Source organism: Tinamus guttatus, unplaced genomic scaffold (assembly GCF_059628265.1).
Source record: "Tinamus guttatus ecotype Peru unplaced genomic scaffold, ASM5962826v1 Tinamus_guttatus_pri_ptg000480l, whole genome shotgun sequence".
Classification (NCBI taxonomy): Eukaryota; Metazoa; Chordata; class Aves; order Tinamiformes; family Tinamidae; genus Tinamus; species Tinamus guttatus.
Window position 1 is genome coordinate 77,304 of NW_028289014.1, and position 19,268 is coordinate 96,571.

Sequence of the window (19,268 nt, forward strand, 5' to 3'; positions counted from 1 at the left end):
AGCTGGTTTCTCAGTGTTTCATAATGGAAAAGGCAGAGAACACTTCCAATCAGGAAGAGATAAATTGTTATTTTCTCGTGCCAGACTAAAGAGTTCCAAGGCAGGACTCCCGGTTGGAGAAGTGACCACAGTGTTTTCCTGTTGCCAAGCCCTGTGGTAGATACTGTATCCTTGTTGTACGGGAAGTTACTTTGTCACCACAACAAGCAAATGTTGTCAGTTCAAATTTGAATAGTATTGCACTCAGCGGGATAGTTAAAAAGTTCTTGCCTTTCAGAGAACTGGGATTTAAGCATTAATCTAAACAAGCAATTTTGTTCTGCATCCAGTGTCGTGGAACCGGCAGGTTAGAATCCTTTTGGGTGGTTATAAACCCTCCCAAACCACTCGCTGCTGTGCACTGATGTGGTGACACACGAGAGAATCCCAAGCTCATGTGAGAGAAAAACAGTTTGTCACGGTACTGAGATCCCCAAGACCCACTGGGGAGGCAATGGTCAACATCTTTCTTCATGCGCAGTTCTAAGCCTGGAACAGCCTTCTTGTCTCCGGCAGATGAGAATGAAATCTGGCTCCTTTAATCTAATTTTGTCTCTGCCAACAGATCCTTCTCCCTGGCTCTGGTTTGCAGAGCTGATTTTTGTAATAGCTCCAGTATGTGAAACAAAATCTCAGCATAGACAGCTTCTAATATGTCCTTTGGAGTTTTCATGATAGCGAATAACAACTTTTTTTTTTTTTTTTTTTTGATAATGACTTCTGGAATACTGGAAAATCTATCATTTATTCAAACAAAATGATTTATCGCGGCATAACAGAACCAGCATCTCAGCTGGGGCTCCTGCATGTTCCGCTGCTACAAATAAAATATGAAACAACTAGCTGAAATTAATAGTATATTAGAGACCTGTGCTTACTCTCCTCGAATAAGGAAGAACATGGAGGATACTAAATGAGAACCCAAGAAATTGACAGAAATGGGTTTTTCCGCAAATGCCAGATCCGTTTGACAGCAGCTATCGTTAGTAACCAGCAGTGTCTCTGAACCGTAGCCGCAATAACCAACGTCCTTCGCGCTCCTTGCAGCGACGTAGGCATGTGCACCGCGCCGTCCCCCCGCCGCTCGCGCCGCAATCCGTAGGACGTTGCTGTTCCCGAAGGAGCGTTTGCTGGCTGACATCACATGCGGTAGGATCCTTTTGTCTGCCTGTGTCTCCTGCACTGAGATGTTTGCCTGAGTCACAAATCCCTCCGTCTTTCTTCCTCTATGTCACGCTTGCCTGAGCTCTCCCTGACTCACAGGTTTTAAATTTTAAGCACACAAAGCCCAGAGTGCTGTATGGCAATTGAATACTTCTCCTTTTACTATTTTATTATGTAAATTACATCTAAATACTATAATGATCCAAATATCATTGCCATTTTTTTCAGCATAGGGGGGGGTTTATGATCAAATTCAGTGCTGAATTTTGTTTCAAGGCAAAGTCAGTTTAGTGTTACTAAATTAAAAATTAAAGATACTGACTCCCATAACTTGAACTCTCCATTTAGTTGCTGGCTAAGTTTCCTTGGCTATAGCATTATCAAATATTATGCCAGAAAGGGGTGATGTGTGCATGTACGTACAGATAAACACTTCTTGTGCTTGCAGTAATTACTATCTTGCATTGCTGTACCGTCATTCTTCTATAACGGTCATCTTTCAGATTTGTTTTGTGTTCATGAAAGAGGACAAATCCTTGCTGTTTTCAGTGGACACTGATGTTTGCACTTGGTTTACATTCTGGAGCTGTTAATGTACTGCTAGTGTCTAAGAAACCTGGGTGTCCCGTTTGTTAAATTAAGCCGCAAACAAAGCACACCCTGACCACAGAATATTCATTCCAAATTGTTTGTTAAAACAAAACATGGAGGCCGAGGGTTTTGCAGCGGTTCAGTTCAAGCTTGATTGATGGTAAAACATTCTTACTCACCAAGACAGGAACATGAAATTGCCAGACTGGATTAAATTTTGTTGTCCTTCATATCTAGTCTCCTGTCTCTGCTGTTACTGCTACCACATAAATAAGGTTTTGGAAATAGTGCTTTGGCTGCCCTTGATCAAGGACTCTGCAGCAGGTAAGGGTTAAAAGTCCCGATGTGGCATTTCATTTAAGTATGCCTTTATCTTAAAGCATTATATCAGAAGCTCCACTGCTTTCTGCCCTAGCTTGAGGCATGTGAGCAGACTGCTGCATGGAACCTTGTTAAAATTCAGCTGCACACAGAAACAGATGAACGATCAAGACCTACGTCATTAACTGTATTTTACTGGCTCCTCCTATCCCAGCATTTAAATTGGAATCACTTTTGTATCCAGAGTAAAAGAAGCTGGTGCAGTCTCCCTCCCCACAAAGCTGCAGCTTCTTCACGTAGAAAACATTTTACGTTTTTATTAGAAAAGTAAAACTATGTCATGCAGGAAGGAACTTCCCACTATGGAAACTTGTATATTGTAATTTTAACATTGTTGTAAAGTTCAGAACAGGAATTTTACTTGAACAACCTCCCATGCTGCCCTGAGTTGCATGTTCACTATGCAAGGGTTCACATGTAGCATAACTTTTTAACATTCAGCTTTTGAATCACTTATTTTTCCTCTTCTCTCCGTGGACGTTTGCGAGGGTTCATTTCGGTACCATCTGGGTTTTGAGCAACAGCTGGAGGCTGCACATCTCGGAAACCGTGAGGCTGTTAGATAAAAGCAAAATCGTTTGACAGGACATCCTAGGATATGAAACACAAGTAACTCCAGTACCCACAAGACCAGGATAAGGAATGAGGACAGCATTTAACTGAGTGGCCAGAGAACGTTTATAGACTCAGCTAATCACAGAATTGCAAACTTCTCAACGCTCATGCAAGCAAACTGTCCTTACTTACTTTATTTTCTAAAAGATATTTTCTTGTCACCGATCAGACTATCATTTCCATATTATCAACAATCACCCCTATGGCTATGGACCACTGCTGCTTTGTAAATTAACTTACATTGCCTATTTAAATAAACTAAAAGCCAAATCTTTCTATTTTACTCAAACCAAACTCGCAAAGATGACAGGGGATTGTTGAACTCACTGCCCCAGTCATTTTCAGAAACACAAGTGCAAATTTTTAAAACCTAGGATATTTCTGTTTTTATGCATCTGTTTAATGAACTGAAAATGGCAATGAGATGTTGAGAGAAGAGCAGATCTGAATCAGTCTATGCAGACCACACTGTCCCACCATGGTGATTTATGGGACACAACGGGGTGAGAACTTTTAACTGCCAAAACCTAAATGCAGAAGTGAAAACTAGATGCTGGTACATAGCAGAGAGCTCAGTGTGTTCTACATTGCTTAGTAACATTGGTATTTTCTGTTAGCTTAGCTCACTCTTTAGATAATTGTTTTTAAAAAGATTTAGAAATATGAAAGAACTGGAAAATCAGTTAAAGCACAGAGTGGCAGTGGGATGTTACACTGTGAAGCCCGTGACTGTCCTCCCATCTCCACACACCGGGTAGGGAGGGTTGTTAACAACTCATTGAGGGAATCAGCAGTGCAGAGACTTGGAGAGGAAAAGGGGTTATCAGGAAAAGCAATTGCTTTGCAGATCCTAAATGCTCAAGCAGAGACAGGGAGCGAACGAGAGCATTTCAGAAGAGCTGATATTTCAGGCTGGTGCGGTGTGAAAAATCAGGTAGAATTACTCTCAGATATGTGACTTTTCTGAAATGCCCTTGCATCCCAGAGCAAGATCAATTCAAGATAAAGTGAAACCAGGTGAAATGTTTTGCTTAAGTCTCTCATCTCTGTATTTGTAACCTCTCTCTAAATGCATCACCTCCTGCAGTCCTCCGCTTTAAAAGAACAAGCATCAAGGAGTAGCACAAGGGCAGAACTTGCACAATCCCTCTGCTATTTTAAGCAACTCAAGTGTTATTCTAAATAGCATAAAGGGAATCTTAAAGTTTAGTGTTTCACTGCTGCTTGCATCTAATCTCTGCCATTTCCCTGAGGCACAAAGGTGGATCTGTAGCCAAGAATCCACTTAATCCAGCACCCGGGACTCCTAATGAAAACATTCCAATGGTTATAAAGGTTGGAACTCTATAAAGTGGGCTGTTCAGTATGGGTGTCATTTAAAGGCATGTATCTTCTAGGCATAGCCTCTCTCCCTAGTGCCTGAAAACACAAAAAAAATTTTGCATATATTTGTGAAACTTGTTAATGGCTTTTAGACAGAGACAACACAGCTAATGGAACTGAGGCTTAAAAAGCTTCTTCAGGGCTGCAAAGCTCAGATACTCAATAGCCATTTTGAGTTGTTCTTTAATATTTTCTACTGACTACAGACTGCCCCAAGATTGACCAGGCTACGGCTTTATTATTTGAAAGACAGTCTCTTGGTTATTGATATTCTCTTGGTATTGGCAGACCCTCTGATGTTAGGAAAACGCTGGCAATTCCTATCCAGAATATGGGTTCTGAATCTCTGTCTTTATACCTCTATATTCTGCTTTTAAGAATCACTCCCCATCACCCTGTAAAAGAGAAATTATTTCATCTCCTAGGTGCTCCCTGGCTTCTGGGCTTGCTCAGAGTGGTGACCAACACACTAGGATGCTGAAAAGGAAATAACTGAAAAATAAATGGAGCTTGGTCACTAAGGTATAACCTTCTCCATCAGCTTACAGACACTCAAGAGTGAGTATTCAAAAGGTAATATCTAATTTACATTAAAATTAACAGCAGTCATAAGCCTAACCATCTTTGAGGTACTAGGCTCTCTGAAGAATTTATAAGTGTTCTTTTTGAATGCTGGGTATACCAATATGATCTAGCACATCTGTGCAAGTATTGAACACATTCATACCCTCCAGTTTAACTACTGAGATGGTAACAAGAAACAATAAAAGAAGACAGTTACCATCAGACCTGAATTTCATGAAAGAAATAGGGATAATATGCTTTACCTACAGAAGCCATCTACTGAAGCAGCTCAACAAGATTAGGAGAAAAACACAAGTCTAACCTTAAGTTTTAACTAATCTTTAATTAGAATACATTCTCAACTGTATTTCAAGACTGTGTTCATGCACACAGAGGAAGAGAGCACTGCTGTTTTGTACAAAGTAAAAAGCTGAATGAAAAGGGGAATTAAACTGCCTAAAGATAAGATCAATCTGATGGTCAGAGAGGCCAGCACAGTCAATTCATATAACCCAAGCAACCTTGGGATGTGCTCCCACTTGCCTTTCTAAATCTTTAGAGAACTAAGAACGTATGTATATGTACAAACACAAACATATGTATTTTTATATATAACCTTTACCTATCCTGATAAGGACATTCAGGAATGAAAAAAATCATTTCTGTTCGGTATTTTTGAAAACCTCATTTTACAGACAGCATTAAAATCTGCAGGAAATGCTATGGCAACGTGTTTCCATGAGGACACAGCACAGAGTTATTGCATGTACCTATGAATGCGACATTTGAAGATAAATAGTTTTTTAAAAAACCTAAATATAGCTCAGACACTACGTATTATTATCAGGATGTCTATGTGCTTCATAAAGAAATAGAACCACAGGATCTACCTGGGGATAAGGACTCCCACCCTGAGTTGGAAGCACATCATACAATAGTGACAGGAGAGAAAAATCTGTATGTATTGGCTGGTCATCAGGCAGTACATTGGGCAGCCAATGTACTCAGAGCAGAGATGGGGAAAGTGTGGCCCAAGCACTGGTGAGGTGCCTGGAATACCTGGTATGATTTTGGTCACTCTTGTTCTGAAAAGATAACCTCAGAATGGACCAGATGCAGAGAAGAGCAACTGTGGAAACAAACAGCCTGTCCTTCAAGGGAGAAGAAAGCTTGGTTTGCTGTTCCCAAAATGAAGACACAGAGAGTATCCTCTAATTACACTCCCATCAGGAGTAAGTCCATCAAGGACTCATAAATGAACAGTACAACAACACGAGAATGGGCTGTAAGTGATCTGGAAGGTGTTTTAACTGTCTAAGGATTGACATGACAGGTCATTTTGTTCAAAGAGAGGCACAGGAGAAAAATATTCATAAATCTGGAGCCACTCCATCATTATGGGCTACTTTCAGCGTTGCCTTTCACTTGCCTTCTAAGAACACAAAGTGCATTCTCATATTTGTCTACACATCTCTAAGTTCTTCCAAGCCAACTTTGATCCCACCCCAGTATTTCCATTTCCAAAGAGATACTAACTGTAACGTCATAGGGTATGGTTGACTCCTTCTGGCTTGGTGATTTGTACAATGTTGCCAGCCTGGTTAAACAAAAACAAAGAATTAGGATTAGTAAATACAGATAACAAAGAAATTTCAAATAAACAATTTTATGTTAACCAGACCCAAGTTGTCCCACAATCATGGGCTGGGTGACCAGGGGAATTCTTATTTATGTAGACTTGCATAGGGCATTCAACACATGGATGTCAAAATCCCATCCCTATCTGATCAGTCAGCTTAAATATAATATACACCTAATAATAAAGAGCAAATGACTGATCAGCCTTGTTTTATCATTGTATTTTATCACATTTTCAAAACAATATCCATTCTGAATTAATTCCAAATGCCATTTTAAAATCCAAACAGAAAAGCCTTTGAGCATAGTTGTTTTCTACTCCATTAAACAACTATTGCAACTTGACCTTTCAAAGCTGGAAGATAAGCCTGAAGAAATCAAAAACTTCCAGGGAGTTTCTTCTGGAGATTTCACAAAATACAGTGGATGGAGAATGTGAGGGAGATGGGTGCTTGCCTAGTACAGATAAAAGACAGCAAAACAGCTGAATATCAAGGGATTTTTTTAAACCAGTCCTAGTACTGCTGGTCTGCTCCATGTCTACCCTCTGCTTTCCGCACCAAGACACCCTGCCAAGGATCCTGTTAATTATTTTTGTGGGTTTTTTCCTCCCTGAGGTGCCATTCTATTAGAAAGCACGTAATTACAGCCTGAGGAACACTGCCACTTCGTATTAGCTACACAGGGAATTCCTCAGAACATTTAAGAGGTGGGTTATACCTTACAAAACAGCCTAAATGTGAAGCTGCAGAAGCCCTGCTCTTACAAGCCCTCAGCTGGGGCTCTGCTGCACCTCTCAGCTCAACAGGATCTTTCCTCACAGCAATGAGACCCCCTGTAATAAGGCTTGACAGTTTCTCTCTACTACTGGAAATGCAAGAGTGGGATTGACAAGCATCATGTTTAGCCCAAGCACAATAGGAAAGGAAAATGACCTCTTAAATGGTTAAATTCGCACCTCAGTAACAGCCTATAGAAACAAGAATAGAAAAATCAGTGGGAAACATCAAGTATAGGCAGTTAATTTACAAATGCCCCTGAGTATCTGTTTCTGCTTTTTACAGATATCCAGAATTGCAGCACTTCTGCAGGCCCCATTTCATATTGGCTGTATATTTAGAAAAGCAAATAAGATAAGCTTTTCTACCTTTCACCTTTCATTTTGGAACCTACAGCTACAACATCCCTGGCCATGATGTGGAAGGAAAAAACTCTTTAATTTCTGTATACAAAATTAACTTGTGTTCACTCTGCAATTGTCATGTTCATACAATTTCTTTTACAAAGGCCGTTAATCAGTGTCATTAATTTAACTCCAGACTAAACAGCCTGCTGTAATCACTCTGCATTGCTTTCATATTTAGAATTTTAAAAAACAAACCCCCACAAGCAATACAAGAAAGTATTGCTATTTTTTTTAAAGAAGTTTAAAAACAAAAGTATGCACAACAACATTCCAATAGCATTTTTTGTTCTTTGTTTGCAGAAGATTAGGGAATAGAATCAAGGTTCCTTAAGTCTCAAATCACAGCTGCATTGCGATATTATATGCAAGACAAATCAAACGAGTAGGTAGTGAGCTGGCAACATAGTGAGGCAGAGGGGAAGAAGCAAAAGACCCCATTGCAGCAGCAAGAGAACTTCACACTGGTTTTAGGGGGGGGTCATCCTCATTTCTTCTGAAATCATCTTTCACAGACACACTGCACGGTGAATAAAGGCAGCTCTCTTCTTCCATCTTTGCAGCTAACAGTGATTTAGCAATTGCATGGCTGTCCAGTTTTCAGAAGAACCATCCTAATGTATTCCAAAGCAGAACAGCAAGCCCTGGTCCTGTCCTCTGGGGATCCCTGCCTAGGTGGAAGCCTTCCCAGACATCAAAGGGAGTTGTATTGCCTAGGGCCAAAACGTCAGATCTGAGCACAGAAATTCTCCCTGCTTGCAGAATGGAGACTATGGGACTGAATTTTGGTGAAGCTTGGAGGTCTGTGACTGAGGGCAGCAGTACATGCCCATAGTTGGGTTATAAAAAGTGTTCACCAGCTCCCAAATTATTGTGTCTGAGCAGCTACCACCAGGGTATTTACGAGACATAGTGTGTCAGAAACAGCAGACAGCACAGACAGCACTGCAGCCATCTGACCACAGTGAAAAGCAGCACAACAGCTCAGCCCACGCTATCTCTGGGCCGAACTAGATAACTTTCCTTGAGTCTCAATAGCTTAGCATGGGGGAGAGCACAGTCTGAAGTCAAATTCAAATTCCTGCTTGGCCAGGGAAACTTGAACTTGAAATCCAAGTTCAGCCTGTAAGACAGTGTCAGACTTGGTGTATTACTACGTACTTTTTTGGCCTACATTTACACTTACCTTTGATTGTTATCCCAATGAAAGATTAAACGGATGGTAGCAGCATGTCCCCAGCTTTCTCCTGGGTGACAAAGTGACAGAATTTTACTTATCCTCTGTAAAAGCAGCAATATAAATCGGATTGAAATTAGATCAGTCTTCCCCAAGCCCCCATGATTAAAATATATACAGCTTTCTTGCAATAATGAATCACATCTTTTAGACGTGCAAGGAATTTACAACTAGGTTATTAAACATCCTGAGATAAGGAAAAACTTCTGTACTCATCTACAGTCTGTTTTATAAAAAGCTTGATGCAATACTTCTGTATTTGTAAGAAGATTTTATAGATACACACCTCCAATAAAAGACAGGTGCTAGACAAATCTTGAAAACAGAGGCAACACAAAGAAAGCATTTTTTAATTACTGAAAAAAGTCTAGTGAATGTGTCTAAACCCTAGTCCAAAATTGTCATTTCTGTCTCTCATGCATAATTATGAGCAAACATCACTCCCTCTGGGATACAAGCTTTGGGAGAAAGTCGGTGATTATTAAAGTATTAAGGGCCCCTGAAGCAGTCTTCCTTTTCTGAGAGCAAATGGATAAAGAACACAACCAAGAGAGTGGAATAAAAAAATAATAATAAAAAAGGAAGAAAATCTGGGAAGTTATCCTGTTTCAGGGGAAATTGTCCTACTGTTTCAGATTTCATCTGACCACAAGATCATTCAATTTATAGACAGCTCTATAGAGCATTTTCCTCTCTTTATCCCAGGAGACATTCAGTAGTCAGAACACGGATTGAATTTTGAAACAGTCATTCGGTTAAAACTGCAAGGTTCTACTCATCTGTACACAACCTGCTAACCTCTGCATCAGTTATTTGTGGGTCTCCAGCACATCACCACTCTCACCTGCTCTGGTCTTCATCATAGCATGGAGGAAAAAAAACAAACAAAACAAAACAACCCTCAACTGTTATGAAGCTTAGACTCTCTAGGCATCTTGCCAGACCCTGGTCCATTATATCTTAGTTGAGATTTAATGTTTTGGCTATCGCATATAGTTCCGAGTCAGAGATTAAAACCACAGAACTTAAAAATGGACCCAAGTTCCACTCCAGACTCCTTCCAACTGCACTGGATGCAAGGGGAAAAACACTACTGCAAAATGAGATATTTCTGAGTTAAACTGGCTGCAGATTAATATGTGACCTCCTTTCTAAATATATCAAGCAGAAATGTCTAGGAACACCCAGCTTAGCTATCACTAGTGGGAAAGAAAGCTGCCCCCTTCATAAAGCTCTTGACTTAATACCTTGCAGCATCTGTGCTCTTTTTCATAATTAAGGAATTCCCTTCTGCTAGGAAGTTGAGTAAGAGTTTAGGGATTTTGTGAAGGCTTTTGTGAAGTCTTAGAGGGAAAAAAAAAAAAAAGAAAAAGAAAAAGCAGCTGTTTCTGGGTCCTACCAATAACCTAGAAAGGGGAAATCTATAAGGAACTGATCTAATTTTACTTGGCATTTTGCTGCTTACCTGCCCCTCAATAGTCCCTTTGGCTACAGCCAATCATACAGGAGCAGGAGCTTCTTCAGCTTTACGATGAGACTCCCTTCAGATTGGGTCATAAAATCACCCAGGAATACACCAGCACAACACTCATACTGACTCGATGGAATAAATTCACATCAGAGTGATACAAAGCTGTTTACAATTCGAAATTCTCCACTTGAGATATTGCTGTTTAAAATTAAATTTGAATGCACAGAGTATCTCTTTGCTTGAATATTTTACCAACTGGTATAAATGTTCATTTTTGAGAGCAGATATGCCATTCAGCTAAATGAAACTATGAGGCTGCACACACATTCTGATGAGAGTCACAATCAGTTTATGGTTTCCTCAAGAGGGGGTTATGTCAAATTAAATGCTCTTAAGAATAAAATTGTGTTCAAGACAATGTGATAATTTAAGATTATAACCTACACTGACTCTTTTAGCATTCTTCACAGCTCTCAAACACTGCTGGCTATTAAAGTCAAGACAGAATCTATTAGCTTTAATTCAGTTTGTAGCCAGTTATTTTTGGCAGCCTTTCTAATACATCAGAGAATGATATGAAAATGACAAAAATGGTCAGATCCTGAAAGCTAGGTCTTTATCTGCATGAACAGCTCAAAATTTTACACTCTCCAAGGATATGATCTGTATTTGTTCATTTTATCTTACATCTGTGCTGAATGGTTCAATACCTGTACAGACACTGAGAACATCTTTGCCTTTGTACTATCTCCTTCTTCTCTCTCCCCTCCAGACCAGGGGAATTATTACCTAGTCCACTGAATCTGAAGCTATAGGCAGAGATTTTTTGCTCTTTAAATACTTCATGAAGTATAAAGTTACAACCTGAACAAGAAAAGGCTCAGCATTTAAATCTTGAATTTGGCCAAATCACCGTTTCAGATGAACTGTGCCAGTTTCCCCTGTGGGCAGGGCAAAAGAGTCTATATGTGGCACTCTGCTCATTACAGAGCAAGATGGAGCAGCCTGTAAGAGGCACTTAAACTCATTATGGGCAGGCTGCAATTCAGGAACCCACGTAGATTTTTTTTCCCCTACACTATAACTGTAGGGAGCAAAGGACAGAAAGTTACACACATGCACCAAACACGAAATACCTTTGCAAAGAGTCAATGGAAACAGTTTAAATTGTTTATTTTACCATTATATTTGAATATGTTTTAGAGGGCTGTTAACAGTTCTCAGGGAATTTAGGAAACTGATCTATCACAGAAATTTTAACAGTTTGTTGTTGTTACTGTTATTCACAATACCAAAATATTCAAAAGATTTTCAGTTTTCAACTCACATGTTAAACACCTACCTAAAGCAGGTACCAGGGTGGACTGGCTTTGTCCAATTCTTGTGGTCATTTGATTTGTCAGAACTATCTAAAAGAAAAAACAGAAAAAAAGCAAACAGAATCCTCTGGAAAGCAATCAAAATAGGGGAGGGGAAAGAACAGCCTTTTTTTTCCTAGAAGGTTTTTACCAATAAAGTGCTTACTTGGGTCAAACTGTTGTCAACAAAAGCAAAGATCTGTGCTAACAGGAAGAAACAATAAAGGTACCTTATCTTTTCTCAACAGATGAAACAATAGGAGAACTCTGCAAAATGTATTTTCAGTTTGCAAGGGAAGTGGATTTCTTTCATTCAAGACTTACAAAATGAAATTTCTCCCCATGCAAGAGATAGGGAAATATTAGTTGTGTTGGGTTTCTGTATATGTACTAAAGTCTCTTTGGATCTGTATTTAGATGCACAGACTTATATTAGCCTTCTATATATGGATAGGTTTCACTCACTGTGGCATAAAAAAACTTGGTGGTGCTGCACAAGGCATGCACAAGCCTAATGATTAACAAAATTTCTGCACCTTGTAGTCTAAAAATGTGCAAGCGGGTACAATACAAAGCAGAATGAGAATGAACAGACAGAGTGGAGGAGTGTTTTCGCAGCACAAATCATTCGTAGGAGGTTCACAGACAGTCTAGGTTAGATTCTTGGTAGCAGTGGGGGTGGGTGAGACAGAAAAGAGCCAGGAATATTAATCTCAAGGTTCATTAAAAATGAAAAAAAAAAAAAAATGTACCTATCCTAAACCCTAAGGGTTTTCCAGTGTTTGACATGTCTTGCTCGAACAGTTAGAAAAGTATATTTGAACAGCCAATTCTACTGAGCATATGGGCACATACCAAAACATTTACATAGCTGAAAGCTGCAAAACATACACTGTATATTTTGGAGAATGAACTCATCGTAGATCAATGGTAATAGCCCCTCAATGGCCCCACATCTCATTGCTAATGAGAACTTGAGTGGGTATCCCAGCACAAACCAAGGTGTTCAGCTTTAGAAACTAAAGAAACTCCCTTTCTTCCCTATTAGGGCACTCAGACAGGCCTGGATTTGCTGCCAGTCAAGCAACCTCTGGCATGCAGGCTTAATTTAGACTGCCTGCAAGCTACATGCAACTAACTCAAGCTAACAAGAAGGTTACTCCAAGCTAGGCCATTCCTGAAGCTCTGTGCTTGACCACCTCTTTAGCAAGTGTTATATTTAACAATTTATTAGTGAAGTTCTTGCTTGTTTGAGACAAGTTAAACGTTTCACTTGGCAGAAAAATAAAACCAAACAAGACTATACAGTGACAACTTCTCCCGTTCAAGGTCACTGGGCACCTAAAGGATGAGCAAGAGCAGTCAACAAACTGCATCGTGCAAATCAAGTAGTCATATAATGCTCCTCTCTGCTGGTGCCCACAGCAGAGGAAGAAGCTTCGTAATTCACACTGTGGGGAGAGGGGGCCCTGCCTTAAGCAGCAAGTACAACCACGTAACCGGCTGCAGAGCTGCGCTCTTGCCCTTCTGGCTACTAGCAGAGGGAGCACAAGGGGAGGACACTGTCAGCAGTACGAACAAAATCCAATATGTGAGAGTTGTGGGTGACAAGAAAGCAAGTCACCTGGCAGCAGTTACAGAGCCCAGCACCATTTTGAGACCCTGAAAGCTCCAATTCCTGAGCAATGCTTTTCTGTGCTGCAACACACTCGCCAAATAACTTCTGTAAGGGAAGCAGCTTCCGAGTGCCATCTGCTGGCTGCACATTCGCAGGCTTCCATATTGGCATAAGTGACATAGAAATAATCCCCAGGCAGGAAGCTGGGGGTTTCCATGGATGCCAGAACAGCAAGCCAAACTCTAGCAGATAAAGTGGTTTTCCTCCACAGGAACAGTTCTTCCAATAACACAGTAGTTTATTTTTAAGTGAAGGATATAAATTTACGCTGGTACCTCTAAGTATTCTGACCTATTTTAATGCGTGCTTTGCAGGTAGGTAGAAGTCACAAAAAGAGCACTCTTATCCCAATCAAATCACAAAAGGAGATGATGTGGAACAGCACAGAAAATTAATGTTACCATTTAGATTAAATTTACAGGATGCTGGTGTGAATTTTATTTATTTGGAAAGTGCAGCACCTTCCTATCTATGCCATTTTGCCCATGCAATCTATCCATATTTATTGATGAAACTGGCAAACAAGAATGTAAAGAACCTTCCTGACGTTTTATTGTGTCTACAATCACACACCCCATTTGGTTAATCCTTCATAAGGCAGTGATTCAGGAGTAACATTGTTCACAAGTTAAACTTCCCCCAGACTTACTGCTGTTTTGTGATCATTTGCCATGATGATCAGCTGTTGTGCAAGACCATTTAAAAGCCTCGTGCGAAGTGAGAGGTCCTCAAAGTCATGGCGAAAGGGAAATGCAATTCCATCAATTACCACCAGTCGGACCTGGATACCGAAGAAAATATAAGAGCTATCATCAGTATCCTACAAATTGCTAACAAAAAGTAGTAAGATCCTCTAAAAGCACCTGCTTCATATAAGGTGATGTCAATATTTTGTTTTATACTCAGATGTGCTTGACTGTACCATCTCCTGTCTGTCCTTGTGTATTAGAGACAGTACTGCATACTAAATTCAAGGGTGAAGAGCCTTAAGCTCCAAAGAACAGCAGCATACACTAATATATATCGCTGTATTTGTTAAGCACATGCTGCATTATACACAGATACTGTCTCAAACCACAGTTACATTAGCTTAAACACAATGCTGCACTAAGCCTTTCTGTTAGTTAACTCAGAGCTGCCCCTCGCTCTCGGGGCTCTCTCACTAACAGTGAGGTGACTTATCTCTGCAGCACCTAACCCAGAAAACCAAAGGAGAAAGCTGGGCAAATAACCCCTGTCAAATAGAAGCTGAGGAGAAAAATCATTAAATAACAGAACTGCCCTTAAAACAGTGCTCATGAGAGCTGGTTGATTTCTCTCTCCCCCCTCCCCACCAAAAAAAAAAAAAAAAAAAAAAACAACAGAAAACATGCTGTCTGCACTCACTGTTAAAATAATGCAGACACTGAGGGCCCTATCATGGATCTATCTTAATAACATGGATTTTAACAGCTGCTTGAAGATATTCTAGACATTATGAAATGGAGCTGAGCATCTTTCTTGAAGGTATTTCCTTTGCTGCTTTTGCAGCAGACCTCAGACACAACATTGCTGTAGGCTTATTGTCCTCCAGACACCATATAAATATGCATTCAGGATTTTGATTTATTCTAACTTCATTTGCTGCAGCTGTTCTGATGACCCAAATTTGCCTGAAATACAGAAGGGAGACCAATAGTCTTACATGGTATATACTCTCATTTGTCACTTAAGTCCTGGGTATCTGCAAGTTTTTGCATTAATGCACAAGATAACAAATTGAAAACAACATGAGAAAACACTTCTCTTTCTATATTATTGATTTAACTTATCATTGGAAAATAGCTTTGGGACTGGAACATACAAGCCTACAGCAAACATCACTCTGAAATGGGCCTGAGGCTCCAACTGAAAAAAAAAGTAATTTGGAAAAATAAAAAGGTTATTTAGAGTTCAAATAAGATATTCTTCTGCTCTCCTTCACATCTCTCCATCATGTAAATTCCTGTACATTTTCCTTGCACATAATTTTTTGGTCATGGAAATAACCAATTTAAGAGCACAAATCCAGATCAATTCTATAGTCCCAGCCTCAACTTTAAGTCTGGTCAGAGGGATTAGAACAATTTTAATGAAAACTGGACTGCAGGGAGGAGTCTGTCAAGTCAATTATTGTCTTCCCAAGGAATCACCAGAAGGTCTTATAACTCCCCTGCAACCTTCAGTATTTCAGGCTGCCAGCCACCTGAAAATCAGCACAGATGGTACCAGAGAACTGCAGCCCAATGTAACTGTGCTAATGAAGCCATGTACTTTCCACAAGAGCAAACACAACAGGGCACCATTAGTACCTGGCAGAGGAAGGCAAATACTCTCAAGACTACATGCAGCAAGAGTAAGACTACTTACATCTGCACTTTCAAGTTCATACGTGCATCCAAAAATGGAAATGATATCCAAAAGATAATCTAACTAAACAAATTTGATTTTGGCTCTCTCACAGAGGCACAAGTCATCTCTTGTGAATTCCGTTTAGAAATCTATAAATCTGGGAAGGAGGCAGAGAAAAATCTGCATTACAGTAGCATTTCACTAAGACAACAGGCAACTTTTTGGCTGCAGTCCACTCAAGAGTTAAGCTGCAGGCTCTGGTTGCTTGTAGCAACAGATGGAAAGAATGAAAACAGTCAATTTCTGGATGCCAGCAGGATGTGCTTCTGGTCCTCAGTGATCTGCTAGAAGAACAAACTGACTAGGTCATTCTGACCCCCTCTGCATCGCAGTCATCAGACACACACATGACTCAGGTCTCTTCTGTAAAGCAGTTTTGTGATAACTCCTAAGGCAATGCTCCCAGGAATGTACACTCTTGCTGTATCCCAAAGCCACTCAAAACCCTTCTGTGAAGATGAACCATATAGCCAGGTAAATCTGCATTAATCCTTACCTTTGAATGCTCTGAAAGAAAGTCTGGGAGGAGGTAGACTTGTGCTAGCAGCTCTATATAGTCACGGCAACGGAAGTAATATATGTGAGAGAGGATACTTTCAAGAGAAAAAGTCTCCAAAGCTTTTAAATTATCTGAGATTAAATACAGAAATGAATAAACAAGTCAGAGGTTTATACTAACGCATTGCTACTTCCATAAAAGAATTTTTTCCACATATAGTAACAATAGCCAAACACCCAGAAACACAAACTTTGCTAAAGGAACTGAAAGAGTCACTGTTAAGTGCGGAAAAGATATTTTCCATCTGACTAGAAAGCCAGGAAGGTGGTGACTAACCTCTCAACACTTGCAGCTAGATTCACTGGAGCTTCTAAAGGAGTGCTCCAAAAAGGAGAAATTAATTTTTCAAAAGGACTTTTTCAGTAAGTCACTTTCAAGCCAGAACATCACCAAATAAAAACACTCAGTATAAGTCAACACACAGGTAGTAGCTCATGTATTATGGCATGCTTTTAGCTCTGTTCAAATTCTTTGTACAAACGTTTCAAGAGCAACATAAGTTATGTTAGCATCCCTACCATGCTGATGACTTACAGAATAAAACTACTCAACTAAATGCAACCTGTCTGCATTAACCTTAGAAGGAGTTAGATTGCAGCTACAGCTTTTCAACACAGGCCAACCAACACTGACTCAAACAAATCTGCCTTTCCTGAGCTGCTCTTGCTGTTCCTGTGCTGCAACACATGAACCCACCATTTTACTGTCACGGGTGTGTTTGTTGTAAACATGAATACCAAAGTGATCTGTGTTGAGAACAAAAACAAAACATATCCCTTAAAAAAAAAAAAAAAAAAAACAACAACAACAACAAAAAAACCCACGCTCTTAGAACAGAATTATTCTTGAACTAAATCAGCTCAGTCTGTAGCATGGTTCCACCATCATATTAACCCAGTTCTGCACTAGGACATTGAGGTGGGAAACAAAAGGATTCCTTAAGCCAGCACTGCTGCTCATGAGACACTTACTACACTCAGACCCCAGCCTACTAGGCAGAAAGAAACGTGACTTGGCATCACACCTTCTTCCTGATGAGCTTCGGCAATAAGTTGGCAATGCTGCACACAAGCAGTTGCAATATCTGCTACTCTGTCGACCATAAAGCTTCCTTCAGTGTCAATGAACACTGCTTCTCCAGCAAGGCCCCCAAAGCATTCCGGGATCTGTACGTCTACGGCCAGCTGCATACTGCAATGGGAAACAGAAAAATAAAGCAATAAATATACGCATTACAAAGCTCAGTGGTAGTTCTCAAGAGTACTAAGCAGTATAACTGTTAACAGGATGATATTTATAATGCTATATAAAGCAATCGCAACAACCACACGAAGAATGAACAACTCTCACCACAACAGAAGTCGGACAAGAAAAGTGGTTCTCAGTTAATAATACACATGTAAATTCGTATATGGAAAAGTAGGATACCACAGTTGTGTTTTCCCAACGCCAGGTGCTCCACAGATCTCAGTGATCTTCGTTAGCTGCACCCCACCGCCAAGGATGTTGTCCAGTGCTGAGCAAAAGGTGATGATGAAGCCCTGGGCCTGCTCCTGCTCCAGCAGCTCCAGCGCCGTGCACCTCCGGGAGAGCCCGGCATCCCGGGGCGCCTCGCCGGGACATTCCTGCCTCACAACCTGCAGCACTTCCAGCGCCTCTTCCTTGGAGATACCCACCTCTAGAAAGACGACCACAAAAAGTGTTATATATACATGCATATATACACACGCGGAGATTATATATATGTGGGCAATTCCTCCACTTTGCATTTGAACGCGCTATTTTGAGCATCACTTGAAGCCCGTAAGAGATGTCACGCTGCAAACGGGTGGCACCTAGAGCTCGCAGCCCGCGTAGCGGCGCGGGACGTTATTTTCCTTTCGATTTGAAGCGCGGACCCAGCACGAGATGCGAGACCTACAAGTGTCGCTCCCTTCCGCGCACGGAGCTGCCACCACCTCACTCTGCTCCGCAGGGCGAAGCTTCACAACTGTTTTAAAAAAATAAATCCAACAAAAAAGGCGCTTTACGGGCCCAAGTCGAGGCTCCGCCGCGTTCCCGGTCTCAGGAGGCCGGAGCGAGTCCCGGCACCGAGGGAGGCGGCATCGGCACCGCTACCTGTGCTCAGCCCGCAGGGGCCGGTGTCCAGCAGCTCCTGCACCGTTTGGAAGCCGGCGGCCGCCAGGCGCGCCCGCAGCGCGGGGGCCAGCGGCAGGGTGCCCACATCGCGCTGCATGGCGGCCCCGGCGACGCAGCTCCGCCCCCGGCCACCGACACCCGCCCCAGCGGCGCCACCGCCCGCCCGAGAGCCGCCATTTCAGGCGGCTCCTTCCCCGCCTCCTCCTCCGCGCATGCGCGAGGCGGGGGCGCGCTGAGGTGCGAAGCGCCCACAGCTGGGGGGGATTGCGCAGGCGCGCGCATGCGCGAGGCGGGGGCGCGCTGAGGTGCGAGGCGCGCACAGCTGGGGCGGATTGCGCAGGCGCGGCGGGAGGCGCCTTGGCACGTGACGGTGCGGGGTGGCCGTTGGGGAGCGGGCGGCCGCGCGAGCCGGAGGTAACGGTTTAACCATGTTGAGGTGGCGGCGGGGGTTAGTCGCAGCATGGAATTTTTAGAGCAACTGTGATCATGGTGCTGCCTTTGGTCTGCCTTTGACCAGTCGTGCACCCGCGGGGCCATCCACAGGCTCTTTCCCATGGGGCCTACCCTTTCTGTTCCCTTTGGGGCCGTGTCATCCCCTCGGGCAGGCCCTGTCCACCAACTGGGCCCTTCATCCTTATGTTGGAGCCTCCCAAGCAGGTCAGTGGGCACGATGGCCTCTGAGGAGGGAGCAGATGTCACTGAGGGATCGAGTTGCCCTCATCTTTCCCTTTCATATTCCCACACTTTTCCACATATGTTTCACCCACACTTACAAAGAACCAGGTCAGCTACCGACGGTTTGAAGTGCAAATGAAATTCCTTGAGCCATGGTATTTGG

General features: G+C 41.8%; 1 protein-coding gene across 2 annotated transcripts; it reads right to left on the bottom strand.

Annotated features, from left to right (window-relative positions):
• Positions 1-1,743: 1,743 nt before the first annotated feature.
• On the bottom strand, positions 1,744-18,538 carry RAD51C (RAD51 paralog C). Of its 2 annotated transcripts, XM_088533064.1 has the most exons (9): positions 18,410-18,538; positions 17,720-17,969; positions 17,316-17,482; positions 16,229-16,362; positions 13,948-14,083; positions 11,609-11,671; positions 8,745-8,805; positions 6,274-6,334; positions 1,744-2,730 (listed from the first exon to the last, which is right to left on the bottom strand). In XM_088533064.1, the coding sequence occupies exons 1-9, from the start codon at positions 18,525-18,527 to the stop codon at positions 2,629-2,631; spliced, it is 1,092 nt and encodes a 363-aa protein (XP_088389190.1). In that variant the 5' UTR covers positions 18,528-18,538; the 3' UTR covers positions 1,744-2,628. The 2 variants fall into 2 exon arrangements, with proteins under 2 accessions (XP_088389190.1, XP_088389191.1); XM_088533065.1 differs by lacking the exon at positions 6,274-6,334.
• Between the last annotated feature and the right edge of the window lie 730 nt (positions 18,539-19,268).